Here is a 24,719-nt window from a genome sequence, read left to right on the forward strand (position 1 = left end):
CCTTTCTTCCTCGCTAGTCTCTCATTCTGTCTTGCTCATTCTCTTTCTTCATCAAGCTCATTCTTTCACCCTCTCTTCCTTAACTATGTCTGCTTTTTCCAATCTCTGTATTCTTGCCCTAAACCCTTACACTTTTCTCTCCATCACTTGCTTCCCTCAAATCTCCTCTCTCTTTCCTGCCAACTTTATTTTCCCTTCATCTGGTTGTTATTGTGCTTTGGAAATGATGTTTAAAGCAATGCAAATCATGAGATATGTGGGAAAAAATCCTTGGAATAAAAGAAAAAAGGGAAAGAAAAAAAAATTCATTGGACCTTCTCTGCTTACTAGCTGCTTCCATTACTCTCCGCATGCCAGCCCATGAAAAGAACAGACTATAGCTTTCCTGTAATCTTAAATGGACTCAGTTTGAACAGGTGCCTGTCATTGCATCTTGTGTACACTCCAAAAACCAACAGAGAAAAGCAGCAACATAATCCTTTTCTACCCAGACGTGACTCTCACCACTCAATCTGGATGGCGCTGGTTCCGTCAGATTTCAGGTAGAGGAGGGGGTATACAAAGTGCCACCATCAGACTCCCTCCCCCATAGTCTTCAGTTCCCCCTAATATCTTGGCCAGGTGTGGAACTCGAGATATTTCTTGTGCAGATCTAGATCTGAACTCTAATCATACAAATGATAATTTATGCACTTGCCAGCTCTCCTCTTTCACACATAGAATTTTGTATCTGTTTTGTTGTTTTAGCAGATACCATAAAATGCCAGATTCCTTTGAGGGGAGAACTAAAAATGACCTACATTTAAAGTGAACAGATTGAGTTCAATGCTCATCAATCCCTTGGGTTTAGAATTTCTTCAGACAAGGGCAGGGATTGTGTAACTTTGCTTGTAAATTGCCTGCGATTACACCACAGTCCACACAATTAAACCTCTGAACAGTGCCTATTTCCGCAGTGATTGAAAAAGACATCCTGTTGGAATTAAGGGTGCAACAAACATGTGAGACACCACAACCCACTTCTTGGTGAAGTTTACACAACTCCATACTGGACCAGCTCACACTTGTTCATGAGTTCCCTTGTTTCTCCATTATGTCCATGCAGACATGAAGACCAACTAAACCAGCTGCTACCTACACCCACAGGACTCCACAACCATGTCCTCATACTGCTTATAGACTACATTATTCCCGGCATCAATGTAGAGAATACTGATAGGAGTCAATTTTGTAGGCACACAACAGCTTGGAGGAGTGGACCCAGGGTCCATAGAGTTCATTAAGGTCTGAATAATGGCATGATTGGTGGGCTCTAGATGGGATCTCAGTGGAAAATCACACACCCCTTCACAGTGATATGCTTCATATTCCAAAGGGGCAATAATCCAATCATCCCACCCTAATTCTTTAAAATTCACGTGAAGAGGTTTTTTGCTGCACCTCAACCGGGATTTCCTTCCATGTCTTTTGCCATGCCGACTGTTAAATGTTGTTCGCCTCCTTCTCCTAGTTTTAAATGTAAACTTTGTCTCCTTTTCCAAACCCTTTGACAAATGAACCTGTTCCTTCAACTCATTGTATAGATTTTTTCGTTTGGACCTGGTGAAGACCACTAGAAGGGCCTTCTCTTGGTGGGATTTCGGTTTCCTAGCCAACCCTAGGCCTTTTAAATTGACCTCCATGCCAGATGTGGCTGATGTAGCTCTCAACTCCAAACAGAGTTGTTTTTTAGGTTTATTGAAGCTTTGTACACTTTTCCATACATCAAACACTTCCCAGCCTGGTGTGAGGTTATCTTTAAAATGTACGGTTCTAGAATCCAGTGGTGCTTGAGATGTGCAAGATGATATCTGCAGATGATATAAACCTAAAGGTGCTTTGGCAGCTTCCGTAGGAGTTTTCCGAAATATTCTTAATTCAGCTCCTACCAGTTCTTCTTTGTCTGACAAGGTTGTTACATCAAACAAATATTTCTGTCTTTTAAAAGGGGAGTGGGAGTGATCGTCTGTAAGACAAAAAAAATATATTAGGAATAATTACTGTCAACTTATCTTAAAGAGTTCTAAAAAAAAAAAAAAAAAAAAGTCGTCTACATACAAGAAAGTAACTACCAGGTACAGTGTTTAACTTCACCCTCTAATTTAGAAAAATAACTTACAACTTAACATTCCTATATACTTAAAAGTGCAATTATTAAAATAAGACTTGAATCTGAAATATTATAAATTAATTACTAGTGTTAAAAAATTATGATGACGCATCATGAACTGCATTCATGTATTATCTTATTTTTAGACTGTATCAGTGAGAAGTATTTCTGTGTTGTCACATAGTTAAACATTCTGCAGTCAGAAACATGGTACAATGTATCTAATAATATAAAAAGACAGTATTACAGTATGTTAACATTTCTTGATAAATAGGCTAGGTGGGTAGTACATTTTATATCCTGCTACCATTTACATCTAATTACTGCTTCATATCACTACAGCAGCTCCTTTTGTCTCACTTACCCTTATAATTCCTTTTAGAATGAAAGCTTATACTATAATTTATATAAAAGTAATATATATATATATATATATATATATATTCTTTTATTTTTATTTTTTATTTTGTGGTGTTTAAGTATGTCTTTGTTATGTGTATATTAAATATCCCATTTTTAAATTGTACAGCACTGTGGAATACCTTAGTGCTTAATAAACAAATAATAATAATAATAATAATAATAATAATAAAGCATGCATTGGTCAAAAGAGGCTATGCAGAATTTCCAGGATCTGGACACAGTATAAATGCTACCCAAAGGCCTCCATACTAGAGAGGTCTGGGACAACCCTGGAGGTTCAGCCATATTGGAGATTATATGTGGAATTGCAAGTAAAGCACCAAAAAAAAAAGGTTTAAGTTAGTGACCATAAAATGTGAAATTAGAGCAGCACAGTAAGCCGCCTCTTCCAGTCTTATCAGTATCCCCTGGTCTGTTCAGTGGGGAAGAAATATCTTTAAGGAGATAAGTGCCACAGATACTGTCTGATAGTAGTGTTTCATCAAAGTGATAAAATGCATTGTTTATCCCTTTTAACACTCATATAGTTAAACATAAGTGAATCAGTAGGATCACAAAAAAATGTGAATTTGTCCACAGAAAGAATTGGTGGGGGGATCCAAATACCTTGAGAGAATACAGCAAACATGGTCCTCATTATTGTCCTTTATTGAGAACACTGTCAACATTTGAGAACACTCAACTCTTTTGTGCTATGAAATATTCAGGGCACATAAAATAGACCCTGCTTTTCACACCACCATGAACACAGAGCTGGAGAGAAGTGCCCTGAGCATGATGTGTCCACACACAGCCCCCTGGGGCAGGGAGGCAGGGAATGGGGCTCCTAGGGATTTGTTTACAGCCCAAAATACACAAACAGCTAATGCAGGGGGTGGGGGCTCTGCTTTTAGGACTGTTGGACCCAGGAATCCAAGCATTACCTATACAGACCCTACTCACACTGAAATCACTAGAGGATACTGTACATACACCATACACAATTCATCAAGAAAGAATGCGGGCTGCTCTCTGCTCTTATACAGCACGTCAACTAAGATTAATTAAGGCACCAAGCCAAACCTCAGCATTAACCCCTTCAGCTCCGGCGAGCTGATTTTTTTGTGTTGCATTGATTTTCGTTCAAGATGAAAATAGGGAAAGATGAAACTCATTTAGAATGAAGGTCATTTTGGGATAGAAATAAATGAAGGGACATCAATGAATACACATACAGCTAAAGATACCAAGAAAAAGTGTTTAAACAAAAAGAAAAGAAAAAGTGCAGCATAAAAAGTTTTTCTCATCTTCTTATATTATTAGTTTAGCTTAGCTTATAACATAATTTGGTCCTCATTGGTAAATACACTATTTTCCGAGAACCCTAGCTATGTGTTGCTCACCTCGTATAAAGGGTTAACATTTGGAATAACTGGACGCGGAGTTTTAATTAATTAATTAATCATGTAGTTTATTGTTGCTATTATTATTATTATTTCATCAGATAAAAAGGTCATAAATAGGTTATAAATAGAAAATGTATCGATTTTTCTAATGTTTTCTAATTGTAAAAATGTCATGTGCTAGTGGTGTTTGATAACTTCTTTGTGAATCATTACTGATTTATTAATATGGAAGGTTTTAAAAGTCTATATTCCCTCTATATAGTGAAATCATACCATTAAAACCAAAACAAAACATTAATTCAGATTATCACTACACTTTAGTATTTTATTTAATTGTATCTGTTAGATTAACAAAATTGTATTTTAGGTGCTGCAAAGCAACAGCGTTTACAAAATAAAATGGGAGAAGGTGACTGCTACTATACTGTGTGTGCTGTTTAGTAAATGGTACATAACTGTAGGGAGACAGGGATAAGTGGAATGGAATCTCTTTGAGCTTTTCACCACTTTAATATTATTATTATTATTATTATTATTATTATTTTACTGTTTCGCTGACTCATGGACAACTAAAAGGATTAATTGGCAACTAAAGGATTAATGTGTCAAATTATGTAATCTGTTTCCCATAGAACAATGGCTATAGATAAACTGCCAGTTTTCAGGTGCCAAATTATTGGGGAAAGGTGGCAGGAGCCTGTGCCCATGATGCTCTAATGAGGAAGGACATCAATTCCCATTATCCTTTTGCAGACAGTAGTGGAACTGGAGACTAATATTCAGTATAAGGCAGCACACGATCCTCAGGAAAGGACAGCATATACTGTCAGGTTTTAAATATGTTCAAAAACGTAAATGCCCACTGCTCATAACACCATAAAAAATCTCACAAGGCATTTTGTCTAGTTGCCATTTTGGCTACTGGGAAATGCTTCCTGAAGACTGCTAATTGGGAATTCCAGCAAATGCCAGGACATTAATTTGATTGACAAAGGTGATGATTTCAAATGATTTTCTTGTATGGAGTAAACAATTATTTTACAAATTTGGACACCAAAGAATTAAATTAATTAAAATCGTTTTTTCTTTTTAGCCGTTAGCCCAGTTCAGAATATTTCTTGCGATCCCCACTTAACCAAGCACTGCACTGCAAGGGGTATATTTATATATATATATATATATATATATATATATATATATATATATATATATATATATATATATTTCCATCCCTGTTATTTGAGTAAGTAATAAATAAAAGTAATTTTGACAGATTTTCTTTAGCTTGCACAGATATTATTTTCCAGTAACCTGTCCCCTCTCCCTATGCAGCAGGTGTGCAGACATTGATCCATACATCTCTCTACCCAAAGACTTTCATGAATACATAACTATAACCGCTATTGACAGACTTAAAAGGCAAACACTCAAAGCAGGGGGACACAAAGGGATGAGACAAAACCCAAACTAGCAGAGAAACCATGTCTTGTAATCTTTCTTTATATTTGCTTTTCCTTTTGGCACTTAAGGATCACACAAAAGAAACACACAAGAGGAATTCGTGGATTGTACTGCTTTTATTTTACCTATACAGCGGCTTGTTTACTCAGTATTACTTTCATGGGAGGTCTCCCAGTTCTATTTTACTACAGGGGTTCATTAAAAAGGATAATGCAGATTCTTGCTGACTACAACTCCCATAATCCGCAACCATCATATAGTCATCATGTAGTCATTGCAACCATCATTGTAGTAATGTTATATATTGCAGTATGTTATATATATATATATATATATATATATATATTATGTATATATGTTTTATTTATATATTATATACGAATTAATTTTAAATAAGTATAGATTCAGAAATATCGTTATGATTTCTAATCTGGTTTCGGCTGAGGGTGATGGGAGTCGCTCGCAGCCGATGCCTTTTTTAATACACCACACATAAAAAGTATCAAACACTGCAAATGTACTTGCACAGCCTGTAAAAAAAATATTTGGAAGGAATACATTATTTTAACCCAATTTATTTAGTGTGTTATTTAGAATTTTACGAGCAATATCCGTTAAAAAAGAGTTTATTGATTTGTAAAGTTAATAAAATGGGGATTTATTTGGATAATAAATACATACAATGTTTATATTTGAAAACAAATCAAATCCGGTAATCAGAAGGTGATCCACAGGGAGCTATTTTGGTGAATATTCTACTAATGATGCATATAATTGTCTGTGTAAGCAATGCTAATATTAAACAGAGGTTAACCATTTGAGCACAGTTCTAAAAAATCATCAGATATTTTCTTCTGGCAGCCAACTTGTTCATAATTCTAAAGACTTGCCTCTCTTAGCGGTGGCAATGTTGATTCAGTATCTCCAGGGTGTCTTTTAACTGCCTAGAGGGAGTGGGGGCTGTTTCTTGTACTCCAAGCATTAGAAATCATGTGATCCCCCAGCTTTGATTCACCCTGCACCATGGAAGTTGTGGGGTCTATATGGGCTCAAAAGGTTTCCTGTTCCATGGCAGGTCAGATACTGGGCTCCTGGCCAACTCATCAGTGTTCAAATCTTAGCTTAAATTATACCAAAACCGCACTTTCAGGAATAATTTGCCAGGAAAGGAAGCTGTTTCAAACCACATGTAAAGAACTCCACCAGAAAAAGTTGTGTTAACAGACCTTGTGAACCACTCAATTCATGAAAAAACTAGACTAACTAAATATACAGTCTTGTTCACATGAAGATGCCTGTGTGTGCCTAAAACTAAAGGGTCAGATGCTTAGATGTAACATAAGGAATTTTACTTTACTAAAAGGGTGGTAGATAAGTGGAACAGCCTTCCAGCAGCAGTAGCAGAAGTTAACACAATAAGGGAATTTAAACATGCATGGGAAAGGCACATGGCTATCCTGAATCTAGATCAAGCTAATATCAGATAATCAATAATACTAATAATAATAATAATAAGATAATATTTAGCTCTGGGATGTTTATGTCTCAACGCAAGCTAATGTATAAAGATACAGGGCAACATGACTTCTGGCTGACATTTTGTTTTAACCATTTCAACGCCAGATGGTGTTGACATCAGCTAATGTTCATTCTTGCGGCAAATTTAGAGACATTTCAAGCAGCAACATCCATTTTCAAATAATGCCACAAAATCAAGGGTGAGTGATCTTCGCCATCATCTCCCCAACTAAATGTTCACTGGCAATTCATTTGTTTAGACTAATGTTCTAGAACCCAAGACCTTAGTGCACAATAAATGGATGAGAATAATAGGAGTTGTAGTGTGCATCTGTGCGGCACAGCATCTGCTCAGACAACTTCCTTAAAGTGGTAAAATCCTTTGTAACTTCCCTTAAACTTTGGCTTGCGTTAATGGCTTAAGTTTGTGACCCAAACTAGCCAGGTAAAATGAATTTTTCACCCTATATATAAGATCTATTTTTTTTTTTTGAGGAATCAGAATATTTTAGCCGATTTTTGCCAATATAACAGCCAGCAGGTGCTTGATCACCCCTTGATCGCTCACCCGTTACTTTGTCTCTGATTTCCTCGGAAAGTGGAAAATATTTTTTTCTTTCTCTAGCATGTCACATAAATCTTGGGGCTGTGACTTGTTACTCTTAACTTTAAGGAGTGATGCCTTTTGGCAGGAACAATACAAATCGGTTTGTTATAAGAAGAACAAATTATTTCTGTTTTCTAACAGCATTTGAAACACTATTTCGAATGAGATGTAGGCTGCCAATTTTTTTTTTGACTTGGCAATTACTGGTCTAAATGCTGTTATATTTCGGTACATCTGGATCCTTATAAATATAATATACTATTTGATATCAACCAGCAAAACCTTTGCACTTTTCCCAAGAGGTTCTGCATCAGCAATTTCACTTAGTGTAGCTGACGAATTCCAATTCTTTAAATCAACAAGTTTACCCAGATAAAAATAAAAAATATTATTTGGTGGAAAGTGGGCGAAGGAATCGGTTCCTTATCGTGTTTACATACATAATTAAGAAAAACTAAGAGGGGGAAAAAATATATATTTTTTTTTAATTAAATTGTAATTTCATTAGTTTTGCGGTATTTAATTACTCTGGGGCAAATTGTTGATTATATATATATATATATATATATATATATGATAAATCATATTTAGATTTGCTCTTAAATCCTAAAATACATAAATATTGTAACAATATTTTCAAGTTATTGTAATAAATAAAAGCATATTTTACAAGGATGGAACAAGATAATAAGAGAGGTGGGTATGTGTAAATGCGTGTATGACAAAATAATGAACAATTGTATGGCTGTTTTGCGCAGAACTATTATCTGTAATCGCTAAAATAATCCGAATACAATTAATTTCGCATCGATATACAGAGACTAACACCAGATTTTTTAAAGGCTCAAAAAAAATTATAATTAACAGAAGAGAATTCCCCTTGTGCCCATTAAAATATTTCCATGCTTGTGTTTCATTTTAGCACTGCCAACCACAACATTGCACCATGGAGTGAAATTATTTACATCAGCTATTTATCCTCGATTTATTTGTCAAAATACATATAAACAAACATAATGCTAATGTATAATTAAACAGTCAGAACCCCCCCCCCCCAAAAAAAAAAGAGATGTACACACACATGTATATAGGAAAAGGAATAAAAAAAATCCCCAAAATTACATCACTAGTGTACGGTAGCATTAAACTGATATCATATTTTAATCTGTAGTCTATGCAGTGCTGTATATATCAGAATAAATGGTTCGCCTGTTTTAGATGTTATAGAGAGTCAGTGGTGTTTGTAAATATATGGCTTATCTACAGCATTAATTAGGATTTCGCAATACAGAACATCAGCAGAAACATGCAAAACGTAAAAAAATCCATTTTTTTATTTATGTTCCATGTGTTGACTGTAATGCTGAGATAATAAATTTCTGCCAAAAAACTATTCCGTGACATGATCCAAATATTTCCTGCCAAATTTGGTTTACACTAACGATAATTGTAAGTACATATCGCAGGTGCCCAAAAAGCGATCATGCTCCACTTGCTCTGATCCAACCATCACGGTTAAATGCTATGTTTTTGCTTTATTTATTCTTTTTTCTTCTTTATTTATTTTTTTTTTCTTCTTAATTAACGTTTGTTTCGTTTCCCATTTACAATTCCGAGAGTTTAGCTGTTTATTTTTTTTTCAGGGAAAATCTTACATCTATATTCTGCTTAAACTTTTATTCCTATTGCTAATGGACAATCCTATTCGTAATGTTTATAAACAAGTCGTTTTGTTAACGAGCAATTAATTATCATAATATTATTTTTGTAAATGATTATTTTGTATGTGTTTTAGGAGCATTCCTCGTAAAACTGAAGAATATGTTAAACTACCACAAGGGGATCCTTACTTCACTTTTTCCTCCATGCTGAGCCCTGGCTCGGTAAATCCTAATTTGCCCTGTTTTGCTCTGGGGTAGCAATGTTGGGGGTCTCAGGGCGAACCATCTGCGTTTTTAATGAGTTACTCCATGTGCCAACTGTTAATTTTCCTACAATGTCCCGTCTGATCGTGCGACCAGAACAAGAAACCCCAACCAATCTACCAACATTTTCCCTCCTGTTTAACTATTTTGATTACAACCATTTTAAGTAGAAACAAAAGTGCCCTAAAATGATCTCATTAAAGCTAACATGCAAAGAAACGACTAGATACAATGTGAGGGATTAAACTTTCCTCCCCCTTCAGCCTGTTGATGATGATGACCAGAATTGGGTGTAAGCGAACGTCTGAGGTTATGCAGTTTTGGCTCTTTCTTTCTTTCTTTCTTTCTTTCTTTCTTTCTTTCTTTCTTTCTTTCTTTCTTTCTTTCTTTCTTTCTTTCTTTCTTTCTTTCTTTCTTTCTTTCTTTCTTTCTCTTTCTTTCTTTCTTTCTTTCATCTATCTTTCACCTTGTCTTGTCAAAATAATGGATTATTTTTTATTTTTTGTTACAAATGATAAGAATAATGTTTAAGTGAAACGTGTAAAGTGTCCGATTAAATTGCGTTGAGTTTTAAATTAATCACAAGTCAAATTATGTTTTTTTTTCTGTAAAAGCTTTAAGTTTTCTATTTTGTTAGCAACCTCTTTGATAATCCATTGTGGCAAAAATGTATAGAATGGAATGTTGTTCAGCAAATTGCTTGACAGCAAATATTTCTGAGAGGTTCTCAAATGCATCCAGAGCCCAGCAATTATCCAGGAGGTGGGCAGTGAGCTAGCACTTTACAAAAGGGAAGTTCCCTTGAAGTTTTTGGGGATGTGCCACTGGCTGGTCTCCTTCATTATAGATGAGAAGACCAGGCAATATTTGATATGTTATGACATGAACTCTCAATTAGATCATGAGTTCGAATAGTCCAATCAGTGGCTTGATGCTAAGCAAAACTCAGAAGGTCCCAAAGAAGGTCACAGCCTGTGACACATCAAATCAAGATCAAGTAAGGGAGAAGAGAGGGTTTTCCTTAATCAATCCAGGAGGACACCACTTCTAAACACCATGACTATGGACAGAACCTGCCATGCAATGTGAGGAGCACTTGCAGAAAAGATGCCATTTCATGAGGCTTTCTACTAAAAACATCTGAATGTTATTGCAGATTTCTGGGGGGAAATCTGACCTCATTTGTTAAAATGTTAGTTGATAATTACATTTTCAGACAGTTCTGTCTCCTCGTGTCATATTTATAAAACCATACAGGAGAGAACAATGGGACACAATCACAAGATGGTTATTGTGGCAGAGTTTGCTTCATTTGTCCCTTGATAAATACGACCATAGCCTTGAAGGTTTATAAATGTTAATGTTAATAAGGATTTTGCTTTGGTGGACACATTTTCGTGTTATTCTGTAATCCAAATTAGGATCTTCAATTCCACAAAATAACAATTACAAATATTTAAGTTTAACTAATTAAACTCTTACAGAATGTTTTGTTCCATCCTATCCCTGTCTACTTTCTACAAACTAATAATCATGTATGAGCCAAATGTACTATTCTCAAACCGATTTGGAAACGAATTCATAAAAAATAGTGATTGTAGATGTTAGGGCATGGTTTTGGTCTGTTTATTTGAGGAGGATTCTTAGCGATGCTTTTTTTCTTGCCTGAGATTAATAGAGGTCTCTCTTTCTTTAGATCAAAAAGGAAGCCCTATGGGCAGAAGGGTCTTAGAGGTTTTTTTTTATTGAAGCTAGAACTAAATAAAGAGAACACATTACTACAAAGAAAACATCAGGCTGTTCAAAGAAACCTCTGCTCCTAAAATCAACATAAAATACAGTAAGTTAATTTGCTCTATAGAGCTATCAACAGCTAATGAACCCCACTGACACTGCTCAGCTAGTCCCTTTTGCAGTCAGGTTGGGTAGGGCATTGTCGCACAGAGGGGCCAGTTTTACTAAGGAGGGGGGCAGTAAAAGAATTTACAACCTTTAATAGGAAGTCTGTTAATTAGGCTGTCTATAATGGCTAACAGAAATCGCTGTCCATTATCAGATTGTATAACTAGAATGAAACCTTGATCCACTTTCACTAAGGATATATAAGGCTGAATACCACTTAACCCTTTAAGTGTTACAGGGACTGTAAGACCTCCAACCCACCTGGAACATAAAGTGTTAAAGTTTTTTTTTTTCTTCACAGAACTGGACCTCAGAGGGGGATAAAGGAGAAGTGGGATTACAGGGGGAAAAAAACTAGCCCTAGGACATTTGAAGCAATCTTTGTTGACCAGGTTCCATCCCTTTATGTTATTTAATGGGACTATCGCCAAGAACTACTCTCCATAAATCAAGTTTAAGGACCTATTGCTCTGGGCTTCAGTTATCACACAAGGAAACCACAGGTTCTAAAGGCTAACTGTAAATTGTAAGGAGAACACAGTAGAAGAGCACACACACAAACACATTATATATATATATATATAAATATATATATATATATATATATATATATATATATATATATACATATGCACATTCCCTGTTGTCTCTAGAGGAGACCATAGTCCACCTGTCAAAAAGTAATTAGACCAGGCTGATCTCAGAGAGCCCCCATAGTAGCACTGCTCACTGGTGAAGTGGCCTTTTCCAATAAGCTCTGTTAAAGCTCAGCTCTCTGATAAGATACAATTCGTTTAGCAAATGTTTGTCTTTATTCAGTGGGAGCTGTGTATTTGTTTAAAGCTGGACTAGATAAAATAAGGCTTTTTTCTCTAAAACAGGATAAAACAGAACCACTAAACAAATAGTCCTTTCCCCCCACCAAACCCATTGTGTTTTTATATGGTCTGCACAATGCAAACCACAGGAGCTGGAGCCCAATACATGTCATTTTTTTTCTCCCACAAATAAAGTGTTTTGATCTTTCCACACCAGATTGTGTTGGCCAGTAACTCAGACCTACAATTAGCAGATACCCCATTCTGTGCCCATACAGACTACTGACAACCTCAACAAGTGGGAGAAACTGGTGTCATGTGTTCATGCTGGTGTGTACTGGGAAATACAATGTACAGCATATTGCTACAAATGGAACAGTATATTGCCGCCATGCTATAAACATGCATACAGTTCTGCACACATGGTCGGCGACTAGGGTTGGCAAGCATTGTGGTCACTGCTCAGTCGCCAGATACATAAAGGTAAAGAATGCCCACAGCACACCACTCACCCTGCTGCCTGTCCACGAAGCTGGTGATGGTGTTGGCAGACTTGGACGACTGGAAGAAGCTGGCATTGATCCCCAGTTTCTCTGCTGTGGAGAAAGTTCTGTAAATGGACAGCATGTATTCGTGGGGGACCACGGGCACCAGCCGAGGCTGTTCCTGACTGTCAGCCGAGGGCAGCTTGCCCTCCCTGCGTTGTCTCCGTATTGCCCGGGGCAGCTGTTGGCTGGAAGGTATCGATGCCTGCTGAAAACAGGGTATATCCCAGAGGAAGAAGCAGAGCAGCAGGGCTGCGGGGATCGCCCTCCGGTGTGTATCCATAGCCTGGTAGTGGGCTCCGGGAAGAGGTGTGCAGGGCAGGCAGTGCAGGCTCCTTGTGCAGCGATCGCTTCTCGCCCGGGCTCTGGTACAGGGAGGCTGAGGAGCCCCTGAGCCAGGCGTGGGCACGCCCCCTAGTGCACGCCCTGTGTACTGCTGGGGAGGTGAGCGCTGGATGGAGTCCTAGGGAGAGGACGGGACACTGCAGAGGAGGTTCCAGATCACTGCGGGCAATCAGCACACCAGTGGGAAACTGGCCTGATGGGAGGGCATTTAACACAGCGAGGGGACAGCCCTGGCAGCTTCTCACTAGGAGCAGAGGAGGAGGTGCAAATGGCTCTCACTGCCCTACATATCAGGGCATTAGCAGCCTTTACACTTCCACTCCGTGTGCAGATGGCGAGAGACCAGACACGAGACTCATCTGATGCAGAACCTCTTTTACAGCTCAAGTTCGACTGGTTCTTGCTGCTCTCTCTTGACAGAATCACATCACATAACGAGGCAGACGTGTGAGATGTCATGTGCAATGCTTAATATTTTACAAATAGGTATCTGTGGTTTAAAAACATTTGGAAGTCCAAAGCAGTGACCATTATTCTCATAATCAAACACAATGCTTACACCAGGCAGTCTTAGGAGACCTTCAGCGCAAGAATGTAATGAGTTTAAGCAGACTTTTGGAATTTGTGATCAGAGACAGGTAAATATGACTGTCCAAATGCAATGCAATGCAGTATAACTCCCATCATGCTTGGGCTAGTCCATAGCAGCTAGGATACTAGATACAGATTCTTTCCATTGTGCTTCAGGTCAAACTATTGGGGTATTGTGTACCATTATCACATTAGAGTCTTAGTCACTTAAATAGTTAACATAGTGTTTGATGATATCACAATGATCAGACTACTTTACAATCATGAGCCCCATATGTAAATTGAAATCAGCATATGCATTATTCTAGTATTTTTTAATTGAAATACTTTTGCATATAGGGATTCTGTGCTCTGGTTCTATATCACAAGAACCCCCCAGCCCTGGACTACATCTGGATGATATGAGCAAGACCTTGTTTTGACCAGTTCTGTCACCATCAAGATGCAAATAGAGTTAGATGAAAATAAACTTTTTTTTAAATGTGTTTATCTAATCCTCAATTACAACAAAATTTGTATTGTCATAAAAAATGAAAAACTGTTTCATTTTGAAACCCATTACACAGGTTTAAGCATTTTTTATTTCGTAAATGCCCAGCTCTTCTGACGCAAAACACAAGATTAACCTTTCATCACCTCTTAATTTCATATCTTTTGGAATCTTTGCAACCTGTTTGTACATGAGGCCAATGAGGGTCTGCAGAGCTCTCTTAAACGTTTAAATGTTTAAAAGATATTACTTTAGTATTTCTGTTCTGAAATCCTACACACCATACAGATAAATCAATGTGCTTTTTGTGGGTCACACTTTCTTGGCTCCCCTTCTACACCAGCAAGTAGAAATACTAAATGTATAAGCAGCGCTATATACTGTCCGAGGCCAACCAGAGTCTATGATAAAGTCTTTTATAGGACAAAACATCAGATTTTGTTTTCATGTATGTTGTGCTGTACTTCTGTGTTTTAGAAGTAATCGAATACATAATATTAAGGATGTTTAACTATATTCACCGGCTTCTTTTTCACTCATTCCAGGAAATATCTTTTTTCTCTTTTGCCTATGCCAACTAGGCCTATGTTAGCGCCATAGGTCTTCTGATGCAAAAGTGAGAGTGAGACGTGGGTTGGCAGATCAAACTGGGTGATTAAGCTCCCCAATTTACTCAGAATCCACCAGCTAGAATATAGTTCTATAAATTAATGCATACGCTGTTGTTGTTTGAGTTGTTTTGTTTATTTTTACTTTTATTATTTGATTTATTTTTACAAAATCTTTTCTTATAACTATTTTGTTACAACTGTTTAATAATGGGAGGATGAGATGGGAGTAAAAAAATTGAAATAGATTTGTCAACCTATATTTCCAAAAACTGGGCACAAATATAACGCTATACACTAATGCTAAAATGTTAACTCTTTTTTTTTTTTTTTTTTTTTTTAGAAATCTTAATTAAATTATATGATACTTTTTTTTAATTTTTTTTTTGTCCTTTTTATCTTCTTCTTTAACAATATAACAATGTTATACAAATGTTCTGTTATTGTCCATCTGGTAAACCTCTGTTATCTTAGGATAAGGAGGTAGTTGAAACATCATGAGTGCTTCCATCACAGAAGACAGTCTTTTATAGGAGCAACTGAAAGAAAATCACCAGGAATGATCTCTTTGGAAAGGAATGGATGATTGACAGCTATGGATACAGGATATAGGAGAATTCATTAACATGTAGCTAGAGCTAAAAGGGGAAACATTTAACCACTGGTTCTCCAATGATCTTTGACACTTGTTTGTGTCTGCTTGCAACAAATTGAAGTCTGATACTTCACATTAGAGCAAATAAAAGTATTTTAGGGAATAGATGCTTAAAAAAAATCTAGATTTAAAAAATAGCAAAATAATCTACTGCCAAGAGAGGTGGCGCTATCAAATGCAATGGATGGCGTAAAAAAAAATATTTTTTTCAGAAAAGCTGAATAAAGGGCTATAAATGATAGAATGTAACATTAATATTCTAGAGCTTCTTAATTTAAGGAGAAAGATGAATGCCTCCTGAAGTCAAGAAGCATCTTTTACCCCTAAGTGGCAAAATCCAAAAAATAACTTTTTTTTGCCTTCTTTTAGATCCAAAGAAGGAAACATAGCTAGAAGAGTTGAACTTGATGGACTTAGGTCTTTTTCAACCTAAATTACTTTGTTACAGGGTTTCAATAGAAATAAATAAATTAAGAGGAAGGAAAAATATATCATAGAAGAAACCTAAAAGTACATCCTCCACACGCTGCTTACACATATCAGCACTTATAATGCGTTTGTGAGAAATGTTGCATTGGGGTTTTTTTCCCCTGTGTTTTAATAATACCATTTGCAATGTTCTCCAACTACTGATCTGGCAGGCTTTTTTCTTTACTTATAGGACTGGAGAATTAGCTCCCCTAACATGACCTCTGATCAAGGTGTCCAATATTTTTTTGGATAATGATTCAGCAGTTCTAAAGATATATATTATATATAATATATAACCACATTACCTGTCTATTGCTATTTGAACTTTTTGTTCTCAATTTTCAAAATCAAACACAAAATATTATCAAAAAACAAATTAATCGTTTTGGATTACTTGGCTTTTGTGGGATAGGGGTGAATACAAATCAATAATTAAAAATGCAAGGCTATGATGTTTCTATTCAAACTCTCATATGATATGTTTTCCTTTGGTAGCAGATGTGTGAAAAGAACATTGCAAAGAAATGCATTGCACTCCCCTTTGCATTCAAAGATTTCACTTAAAGTCCTTATTTACCCAACCAACTCCCAAGGGTTTTACACATAATACTCCCTTAGAATGGTCATTTTATGTATATCTGTTAACTTAAGATAGGAACTTTGTTAAACAGTAAGGATCACCTCCATCTTGGAAATATGCATTCGACCCTAATGCAATGTATTCCTACAAATTATGTATATTTTGTATAAATTCAATAATGAACTAAACAAATGAGGATATATCAAAGTAGTTTATCAGAGACAGGTTGGCTACTAACTACTCAGAAGGGTTGTGTTTCTAGAACTCACACAGAACTCCAGATTTGAATCTCAAGCTCCCCTATGCATAATTAACCCCTTAATGACAAAGCCCGTACATGTACAGGCTCAAAATGCATTGTCTTCAATGGGTTTAGGGACCGTCCATTGTCCTTAAGGGGTTAAGAACAAAACCCGACAAAACAAGACATTATAAAATCATTTATGTGCTGGGTAGGGTCAGAATAGGCAAATGGTCTAAATGGGGGTGTATAACACTGGGCAGTGATAGACTTGCCTTTTCAGTGACTGCTGTCCAATTCTCTGATGCCAACTACAGAACGTTTGGATGTACCATGGATGTTCTCCATTTCAGCCGTTCTGTTATTTATTAGTTATATAAAAAAATGTGCTATTTATTATTTGAATCACATACTACCTTATATTGTAGCAAAAAATACAATTCAAAAAATAGCATGAAAATAACTTTAATATACTATTATAATACTATTCATTATGAAGGGCCAACATGCAAAGGGATAAGTTGACCTTGATTAATGCATAATTTAATAGGCTAGGAGACTGAGGAATTCTCACTGATTTAACCAAGCATTAAATTGATCCAGCCAATCTATTCCAACAGCAGACCCTCATAACGTATAGTGAAGTCAAGAAGTTGAAGCCTCTCTTGCAAACTCTCCTCTCCAATTATTGAAGATAATTACTTACTTTATTCCCAATCATTCAAACAAAACAACTTTTTTGTGCCCATCATCCCTCTCCATAGAGATGGACAGAAGAGAGTGTTGGTTAGGAATAGCATGATGTAAATACGAGGATGATTGTTTTAAAATCTAGCAGACTGTACCGCTCACCTTTTTTCAATGGAAAGTCCACTTATTCATTATTTAGTTTCAGGGTTTCATTTTATGTGTCATGGTTTCTGAGAAACATGTTGTAATAGTGGATTGCTCAGGAGTAGTGTTACATTCAGACAAATCATTATAACGTAGGGCAATTGGCTGCTTGATAAAGAAATTCATTTGCATTCCTTGCTTAGAACTATTGTATTCCACAACCTACCCGCTTTGTGAAAGGGTTATCTGCATTCAAACTCCACAATATCTACTTTTCAGCACTGATTTACTCTGATAATTACTAATTAACTGATACTGTTAAAATGCTTCATTTTATTGATTCTCATTGATGTGTTAAAGTGTCACAGATAAACTTGACCAAACTGGTAATACGATGAGGGACATCTGCGGTGTGGTGCCAATTCGTACAAAAAAAGTCGTTTATTCATGGTAGTTGTGATGAAGACCCATACTCGGATTGAGTAGCTCCATCGTAGAGATCTTCCTTGTTGTGAATGCTCAATTGCTCAAGGGATTAACCCTTCATATATTTCCCAAAGCACTAGCTGAGATTTAGTTTAAGGGTAAAACAGAACTCAGTTTGTTGAAGACAGCACAGATATTTATACACAACACATGATAGGATTAGGGGTGTAATCTCATCAACCACTAGACAGCCCAGTGCCGCCATACAGTTCTATGGCCAGTAATGCCCATCTGACAAACAGTCACTTTTTCGGGGTTCCCAGTGAGGCGCATTGAGCATTTTCTGGCTTGTAGAGCCCCCATTGCCAGCTAGTTCATGGGAGTCTGGTTCTTGCAGATCAGACAGGGTTTCCCGTTCACCCTGTGCCCCCAATGAGCACAGGGTTACTTAGACATAAGAGGGGACCGGGCAGGAATGTAAGGAGTGCCCCCTCCCAAACTCAAACATACCCTCATGTGTCCTCAGCCTCAAGGGGTTACCGTGAAAGTAGTCTCAGAGTTACTTTAATTAATTGCTAGGGGCACTCTCATAAACGGAGTCAAGGCCGAGCCAGACCTTAGGCTCAGGTTGTCAAGCCACACAATGCCAGTACAAGCTGAGCTATACTCTCAACAAAGGGAAACTCATCATGAACTTCTAAACACAAGGAAGAGTTTGAACTGGCTTGGCTCATACTTCTCCACTCTGAGCCAGATGTTGTTAGATGTTTAGTGTGTGAGCATGTGTCTTTGGGTATGTCAGTGTGTTTCTGGGTGTGTTAGTGAAAGTATGTGTCGGGGTATGTTACTGTGTGTCATTAAGTGTGTTAGGTTGTGTCTGGGTATGTTTATGTGTGAGTATTTTAGTATGTGGACATGTGGCTTTGGGAACATGCCTGTGTGTGTCTGGGTATGTTAGTGTGTGCCTTGGTAGTTTTTATGTGTGTTTGGGGGGGGTTAGTGTGTGAACATGTTAGCATGTACAGTATGTCTAGGTATGTTAATGAAAGTGTGTTTCTAGGTATGTTAGTGAAAGAGTGTGTGTCTGAATGTGTTTTAGTGTGTGATCAATGTGTCTCTGGGTATGTTAGTGAGTTTGTCTGGGTATGTTAGGAAGTGTGTGCGTTAGAATGTCAGTGTATGAGCATGTGTCTTTGTCTGGGTATGATAGCGTGTGTGCTTGGGTATGTTAGTGTGTGGGTGTGTGTTATTGTTGAATGTCTAGTTGTGTTAGTGTAAGTGTCTGTGTGCGTGTTATTGTGCATGTCTGAATGTGTGTTAGTGTGAGTGTATATATATATAAATATATATATATATATATATATATATATATATATAAGGAAAAACAAACAGGACATAGTTAAAAAAATAATTAAACATTTACAAGAAGATAATGCAGCATTCTCACTGCTAACTTTTTTTAATGATGGCTATAGTCTTTGTTTATTCATAAAGCATTAGGTTGCACAATATTTGCATTCATCCATATGGTGTGAAATATCTTTTTTTTTTATGGAGGTTCGGGATTCCGTTGTTCAGTCATTCTGGAAACTCCCCCCTATGCTGCTTTCTGGGTCTTTCACATTTACTTAGAATCCCGTAAAATAGGAAATAATATAAATTGGGAGCCCCATTTATAGTTTCGCTAAATGGTGGGAAAATCCCGAAATTCTGCCACCATAGGTGAAAAAAAAGAGCTACCATAAGTATTGGTAAAGAGTTAGAGGCATATGCTCCATTCAGGAGGAATGTCCATGTAGATTGTTCGTTAGATTTATGATTGATCAGAAAGGGAAAAGTAGGGAGTAACGTTCGTTGCATACAACCTAGCACTTTCCATGTAGCTGAACCATTTAGAATTCTTGTAAGGCCATTCTGTTTCAGAATTCCGCTCTGGCTTTCTTTAAACGATGCCACTGTTGTTTCCAGTCACCCCTTGGTTAAAATAAGCTCCATATGGAAATCTACATGAAGAACCTTTCAAAACAAATTCCCCCAGAGCAAAACCACCGGCTTTCTACATGGGAAATCACTGAAATGAATGGGATAACGCATGATTCAGCCTCTGTGTGAGGTTTCCACATTTAACTATCTCTCTTCCGGTATCCATTTGAAATCAGAATAGTTTTTGTATGTATTTTTTTGGTTGCAATTTTAAACGGAAAAAAATCTAAATAAAAAAAAAAATATTCACAGATTTAATAAAAACATTTCTCCCGTTAACCCCCAAAGCAATAATGAATATATAAATCAACTTCAACAGCTTTGCATTTTCCAACAAAAGTCAAAATATGATTTTTATTACATGTAATTAGAACTTTGACTCTGGATTATGATATATTACGGAATCTGCTGTCGTCATTAAATATGAATTTGAATTTCTATATACAGTTGCAATATGTAACAGTGATAAATGGGCTTAAATGCTCATATTATATTTATACAAACATAACCCTTTGGTATTTTTTCAAACCGGATTAATAATTTAATGACTGGTTAGTACATCTGCATCCAATACAAATGGTATGTTTTTAGAATACTAATTCTGCACTTATTATAATCTAAAATGATTTTATGGCAATAAACACCTTAGGAAAAATATAAAACAATTCAATCTGAAAAATAACCAGTAACTTTATACTTTTTCACAATGTTCCTGTTCATATTTATGATCTAGAGTGGTTTACTACATAGCTTCAGAAACATGTAAAAATATTATTTTATTTAAAAGATTGTGAAAACTTCTAAATCTTTTCCAGTCTGCTAAAAAGCTGGGCTTACTTAAAAAATAAGTCAAATTAATATATTTCTTTAAAAAACTGACCCATTTGTTTTTGCATTCTGCTAAGATCTATGTTTCTAGAGCATGGGGTGGGCAGTCATCTAAAGGACTAGGATTGCCAGAGAATGCCACGCAGATTTATATCATGCTGGCCTAAAGAGCAAGCAGTGACAGTTTCAGAGATTTAAGAGTCACCATTAGAGGCTACTCACCTAAACACTTAGCCTTTCCAGTGAACGAAAACCCTGACTTCACGTTTAAGTCATAAAGAAGTTGAACAGCTGTTGAATGAAGTGTCAGCAGCACATATGGGGCTGGGTTGAATGTCTAAAGGGACCACATCCGTTGCCCAGACCTTATGTTGCCCACCCCTGCTCAATGAGATGTTTCTGTTATATATGACTGTATCCTACATGGTTAAGGAATTTCTGGAAAGGGTTTCTTTAATTTATGGTTAGGTGGAGCAGCGGTGCATAAAAGTCATATTTTTAAACACATATTGATTTTTTGGGAATTAATTGTATTTTGAGCACATTGGAGAAGACGCATCACACAAAAATCCCAAGCAAAAAGACCCAAAGACCAAAAACAACAAGCGTGCAGCTGGATAGACCCAGCTTGTGGCTGCACAGCAGATCTGCTGCATAGACATATAATTTATCGTATTATATTACCTGTCCTCATATCATATTCCCTTTTGCCAGCTTTCTTTACAAAGACAGCCACAACAAATTAGCTTCCATCAAAGGAGGACGCTAATAAGATTATGGAATGATAATAATAATAATAAGGCAGAAATTGAGACCAGGAAGTCCCTTCTATGTTATACATAAAGTGTTTTTGTTTTTTAAATATATGCTATTACATCATAGCATTTCATTATTACATATTACATTAGTGTTTATGAAATGTAATATTAAGATTAGAAGATAGAAATAAAAGTATTCACAAGGTCTATTATAAAACGGAAAGTATTGAGATAACAAAATAAATAAAATAAGTCTAAAAAATACACAGTTCAGTCCTTAAAAATATGCTTTTCACATTAAATAAGTGATGTTTTTAGCAGCTTCTACATAACATTCTACGTAGAATGTTCTCTCTATTAAAATCATTACACTGGATCGCATCCCCAATAGAATTCATCTATATTTCTGTGTTGTTGATGCTGTCCTTTGTACATGTCCTACAGTCACAAACTTTTGGCAATAATTTCAGTACGGAAATGGAACCTGACCTTTTGTTTCAAAAACCAATATTATACTCTGGCTTGTTCTTCTTATTATTTTACTTCTTGGAGAACATATGTATGAAAAGTAACTTCTCCCTGTTTGATAATATTATTTAGTTCATATTTTTATTAAAATTTGTTTTAAGAATGAAGATTTTTGTATTCTCTGCATATACTGTTTTTTTTCCAATGATCACTTTTTTGAACTTTTTTCCCGTGTCCTAAGAGATCCGTCACTTAGTTCAGTTATTCAAACTACAGACTCATGTTTCAGTTTTCATCATATACATATTCCTCGGGGTACAACAGAGGACTTACTCAACCTTAATATGTTATGGGTGGCAATACGAAGTCATGGATTCATCTGTTAACAATTGGAGAGTCTTAGTTCTCACATGGAGAGAGTGTCCCAGTACAAAAGGTGGTCCTACTTATCCTCAGTGATCCATAGAATTTATATTTACCAAAGCGGTTAAAGCATACTAACTCTTATTGTCAGTCAGCCTCATTAGCCGAACTATTAGTAATGGACTATGTACTAAACATTACACATATAAAAGCTCTTATGGTTACTTAACTTTACAAATTATGCTCAAGCTGTAATGTTTTTTAGTGCAAAGATCAGGAAAATATTTAATACTTAAATTTTAAGGAAGTAAATTCGTTTTTTGTTTCAACATACAATATTTTATTCTTTCCGATTCATTTATGGGTTTTACAAAATAAGTGATTAACAAAATAAGCAACTAACATATGAGATTTTAGTAACAGTTTGGGTATTATGTAGCAATGTTTTTAAAAAAGAAATTTTGGTACAAAAAAAAATCTTTTCTGGTACATTTGCACTTCTACAAAGGAATGCCATGTTTGGAACCTACTTACGTTCCAGTTTGCAATCAGTAGAATGAAAAGTTGTAGACGGGTAAAACTGCCAATAAATATTGGTCTTCACAGTCATCCTTTAATCCCTACGTAAAGGAGGCAACAGTTTAATTTTAAGCATATAAAGCATTTACTCATAGCTCACATACTAGAGAGAAAGGAAATGTGTAGAAATTATTTTATCTATACATTTACTCTGCCCACCTCCTTTCTTCTCTCGCAAGCCCTTTTGATTATGTATTTGTCTATTAATCTGTCTCTTTTTCTAGAGCCCGGCAGACAATCCCAAATGAACAGGTGTGCATTAGACAAGTTAGGAACCAGATACTTGAGTTGACCGGTCATCTCTTCTTATATTCAAAATAATGTCTCCCCATGTAGTTTTCATACAATTAAATTAAGAGTTATAAAACATTTTATTACAGTATTTTAAAATCAAACACGTTTTTTCAAAGAGTATCGTGTGCAGCCTGACATTTAGTGCAAATGTATTAAATTGGGAAAGACATGTAAAGCAGGTTTGGTTTAACTGTAAGGAGGGTGGATGAAGTTGCTTCTTTTTTTCTGTTATTATATACCAAATATGATTTTTTTTCATTTTTTTTAATACTAAAAGAAATAGATTATTGCAAAAAAAAAGAATTACCATTTTATATCATATGCATACACTGTGATTACATTTCCATTTGGGAACTGTGATATCATCCTACAATAATCTTTTTAACTGACATATTCAAGATATAGAAACATAGAATTTGACAGCAGATAACAACAATTCAGTCTGCTGATGTAGAGACTTAGACCTTAATCAGTCTTTGGTCTCGTCTTAGGTTCAAGGTACCCTATGCCTATCCCATCGATGTTTAAACTTCCTCACTGCCTTTGCCTCTATCACTTCTGATGGGAGGATGTCCTATTTATCTACTACCCTCTCATTAAAATAAAACTTCCTTACATTGGAACCTCTGACACTCCAGTTGGGCTCTTGTTCCAGCATTTCTCCTCTGAAATAAACTTCCATCCTATACTTTATTAAATCTCTTTAAGTATTTATATGTTTCTATTAGACTTGTACCTTTCAAATTCATTCAAATTACATATTTGTACGAATTTCCAAGACGAGGGACGACTCCCATATTGAGAGGATGTCATCAGAAGCTCCGCCATTTTGGCTGAAGTTCGCCGAAAAGGTTCATAGGAAATTTCACCAGAAGCTCCACCATTTTTCCCTTTTTGGAGGACAGAGGAGAGGATGTCACTGCAAACTCTGCCATTTTGCCCTAATGGGTGGGAGCTCTACCATTTGGGCGGGAGTTTGCTGGAAGGGTTATGTCCGCGGAGATGCGGATGAAGAAAGAAGACAGGAGAGTAAAATTATGCAGAGCAAGAAGGTGCGAGACACTGAAGCGGAAGTGGTCAGCGGAAAATGTAGGGGGACATTCAGAGAGCATAAGAATAAAAATGAGAGTGTGAGAGACAATGAATGAGAGTGTGAGAGAGTGAGAGTAAATGTGGGTGTTGGCCAACAAATTTCATTCCCGAAATTAAAATGTGTCCCCAGAATTCATTTTCAGGGAACGGATGGGTCAAAAACGAACCGAAAAATGTGTCTGAATCATTCTTTACCCATTTGCACGTCTAGTTTCTATCACAGACCTCTTTTCTTCCAATCTACACATATTAAGATCCCTTAGTCTTTTCTGATTTTTTATCGTGCAAACCATTTAACATTTTAGCTCTCCTCTGAACTCTCTCCAATATTTCAATATTATAGCTATATGGAATCGGCATGTCTTCCCACAGGGTTTGCC

The 24,719-nt window shown here is 36.3% G+C and overlaps 1 protein-coding gene across 1 annotated transcript; it reads right to left on the reverse strand.

The window, feature by feature from the left end:
- Positions 1–702: 702 nt before the first annotated feature.
- GDF6 (growth differentiation factor 6) lies at positions 703–13,076 on the reverse strand. Its single transcript, XM_053467298.1, has 2 exons — positions 12,701–13,076; positions 703–2,005 (listed from the first exon to the last, which is right to left on the reverse strand). Exons 1-2 carry the CDS (start codon positions 13,014–13,016, stop codon positions 1,131–1,133), a joined length of 1,191 nt encoding a protein of 396 aa, XP_053323273.1. The 5' UTR covers positions 13,017–13,076; the 3' UTR covers positions 703–1,130.
- Between the last annotated feature and the right edge of the window lie 11,643 nt (positions 13,077–24,719).

The sequence above is a fragment of the Spea bombifrons genome, chromosome 5, assembly GCF_027358695.1.
Source record: "Spea bombifrons isolate aSpeBom1 chromosome 5, aSpeBom1.2.pri, whole genome shotgun sequence".
Taxonomy (NCBI): Eukaryota; Metazoa; Chordata; class Amphibia; order Anura; family Pelobatidae; genus Spea; species Spea bombifrons.

What these genes read in the sequence shown, in the direction of transcription:
- GDF6 (XM_053467298.1), bottom strand. Translation starts at nt 13,016, where the DNA reads ATGGATACACACCGGAGGGCGATCCCCGCAGCCCTGCTGCTCTGCTTC. An exon ending in CTTCGTGGACAGGCAGCAGG is followed by an intron (nt 2,006 to 12,700) that starts GTGAGTGGTGTG and finishes TTTGTCTTACAG; the next exon opens with ACGATCACTCCCACTCCCCT.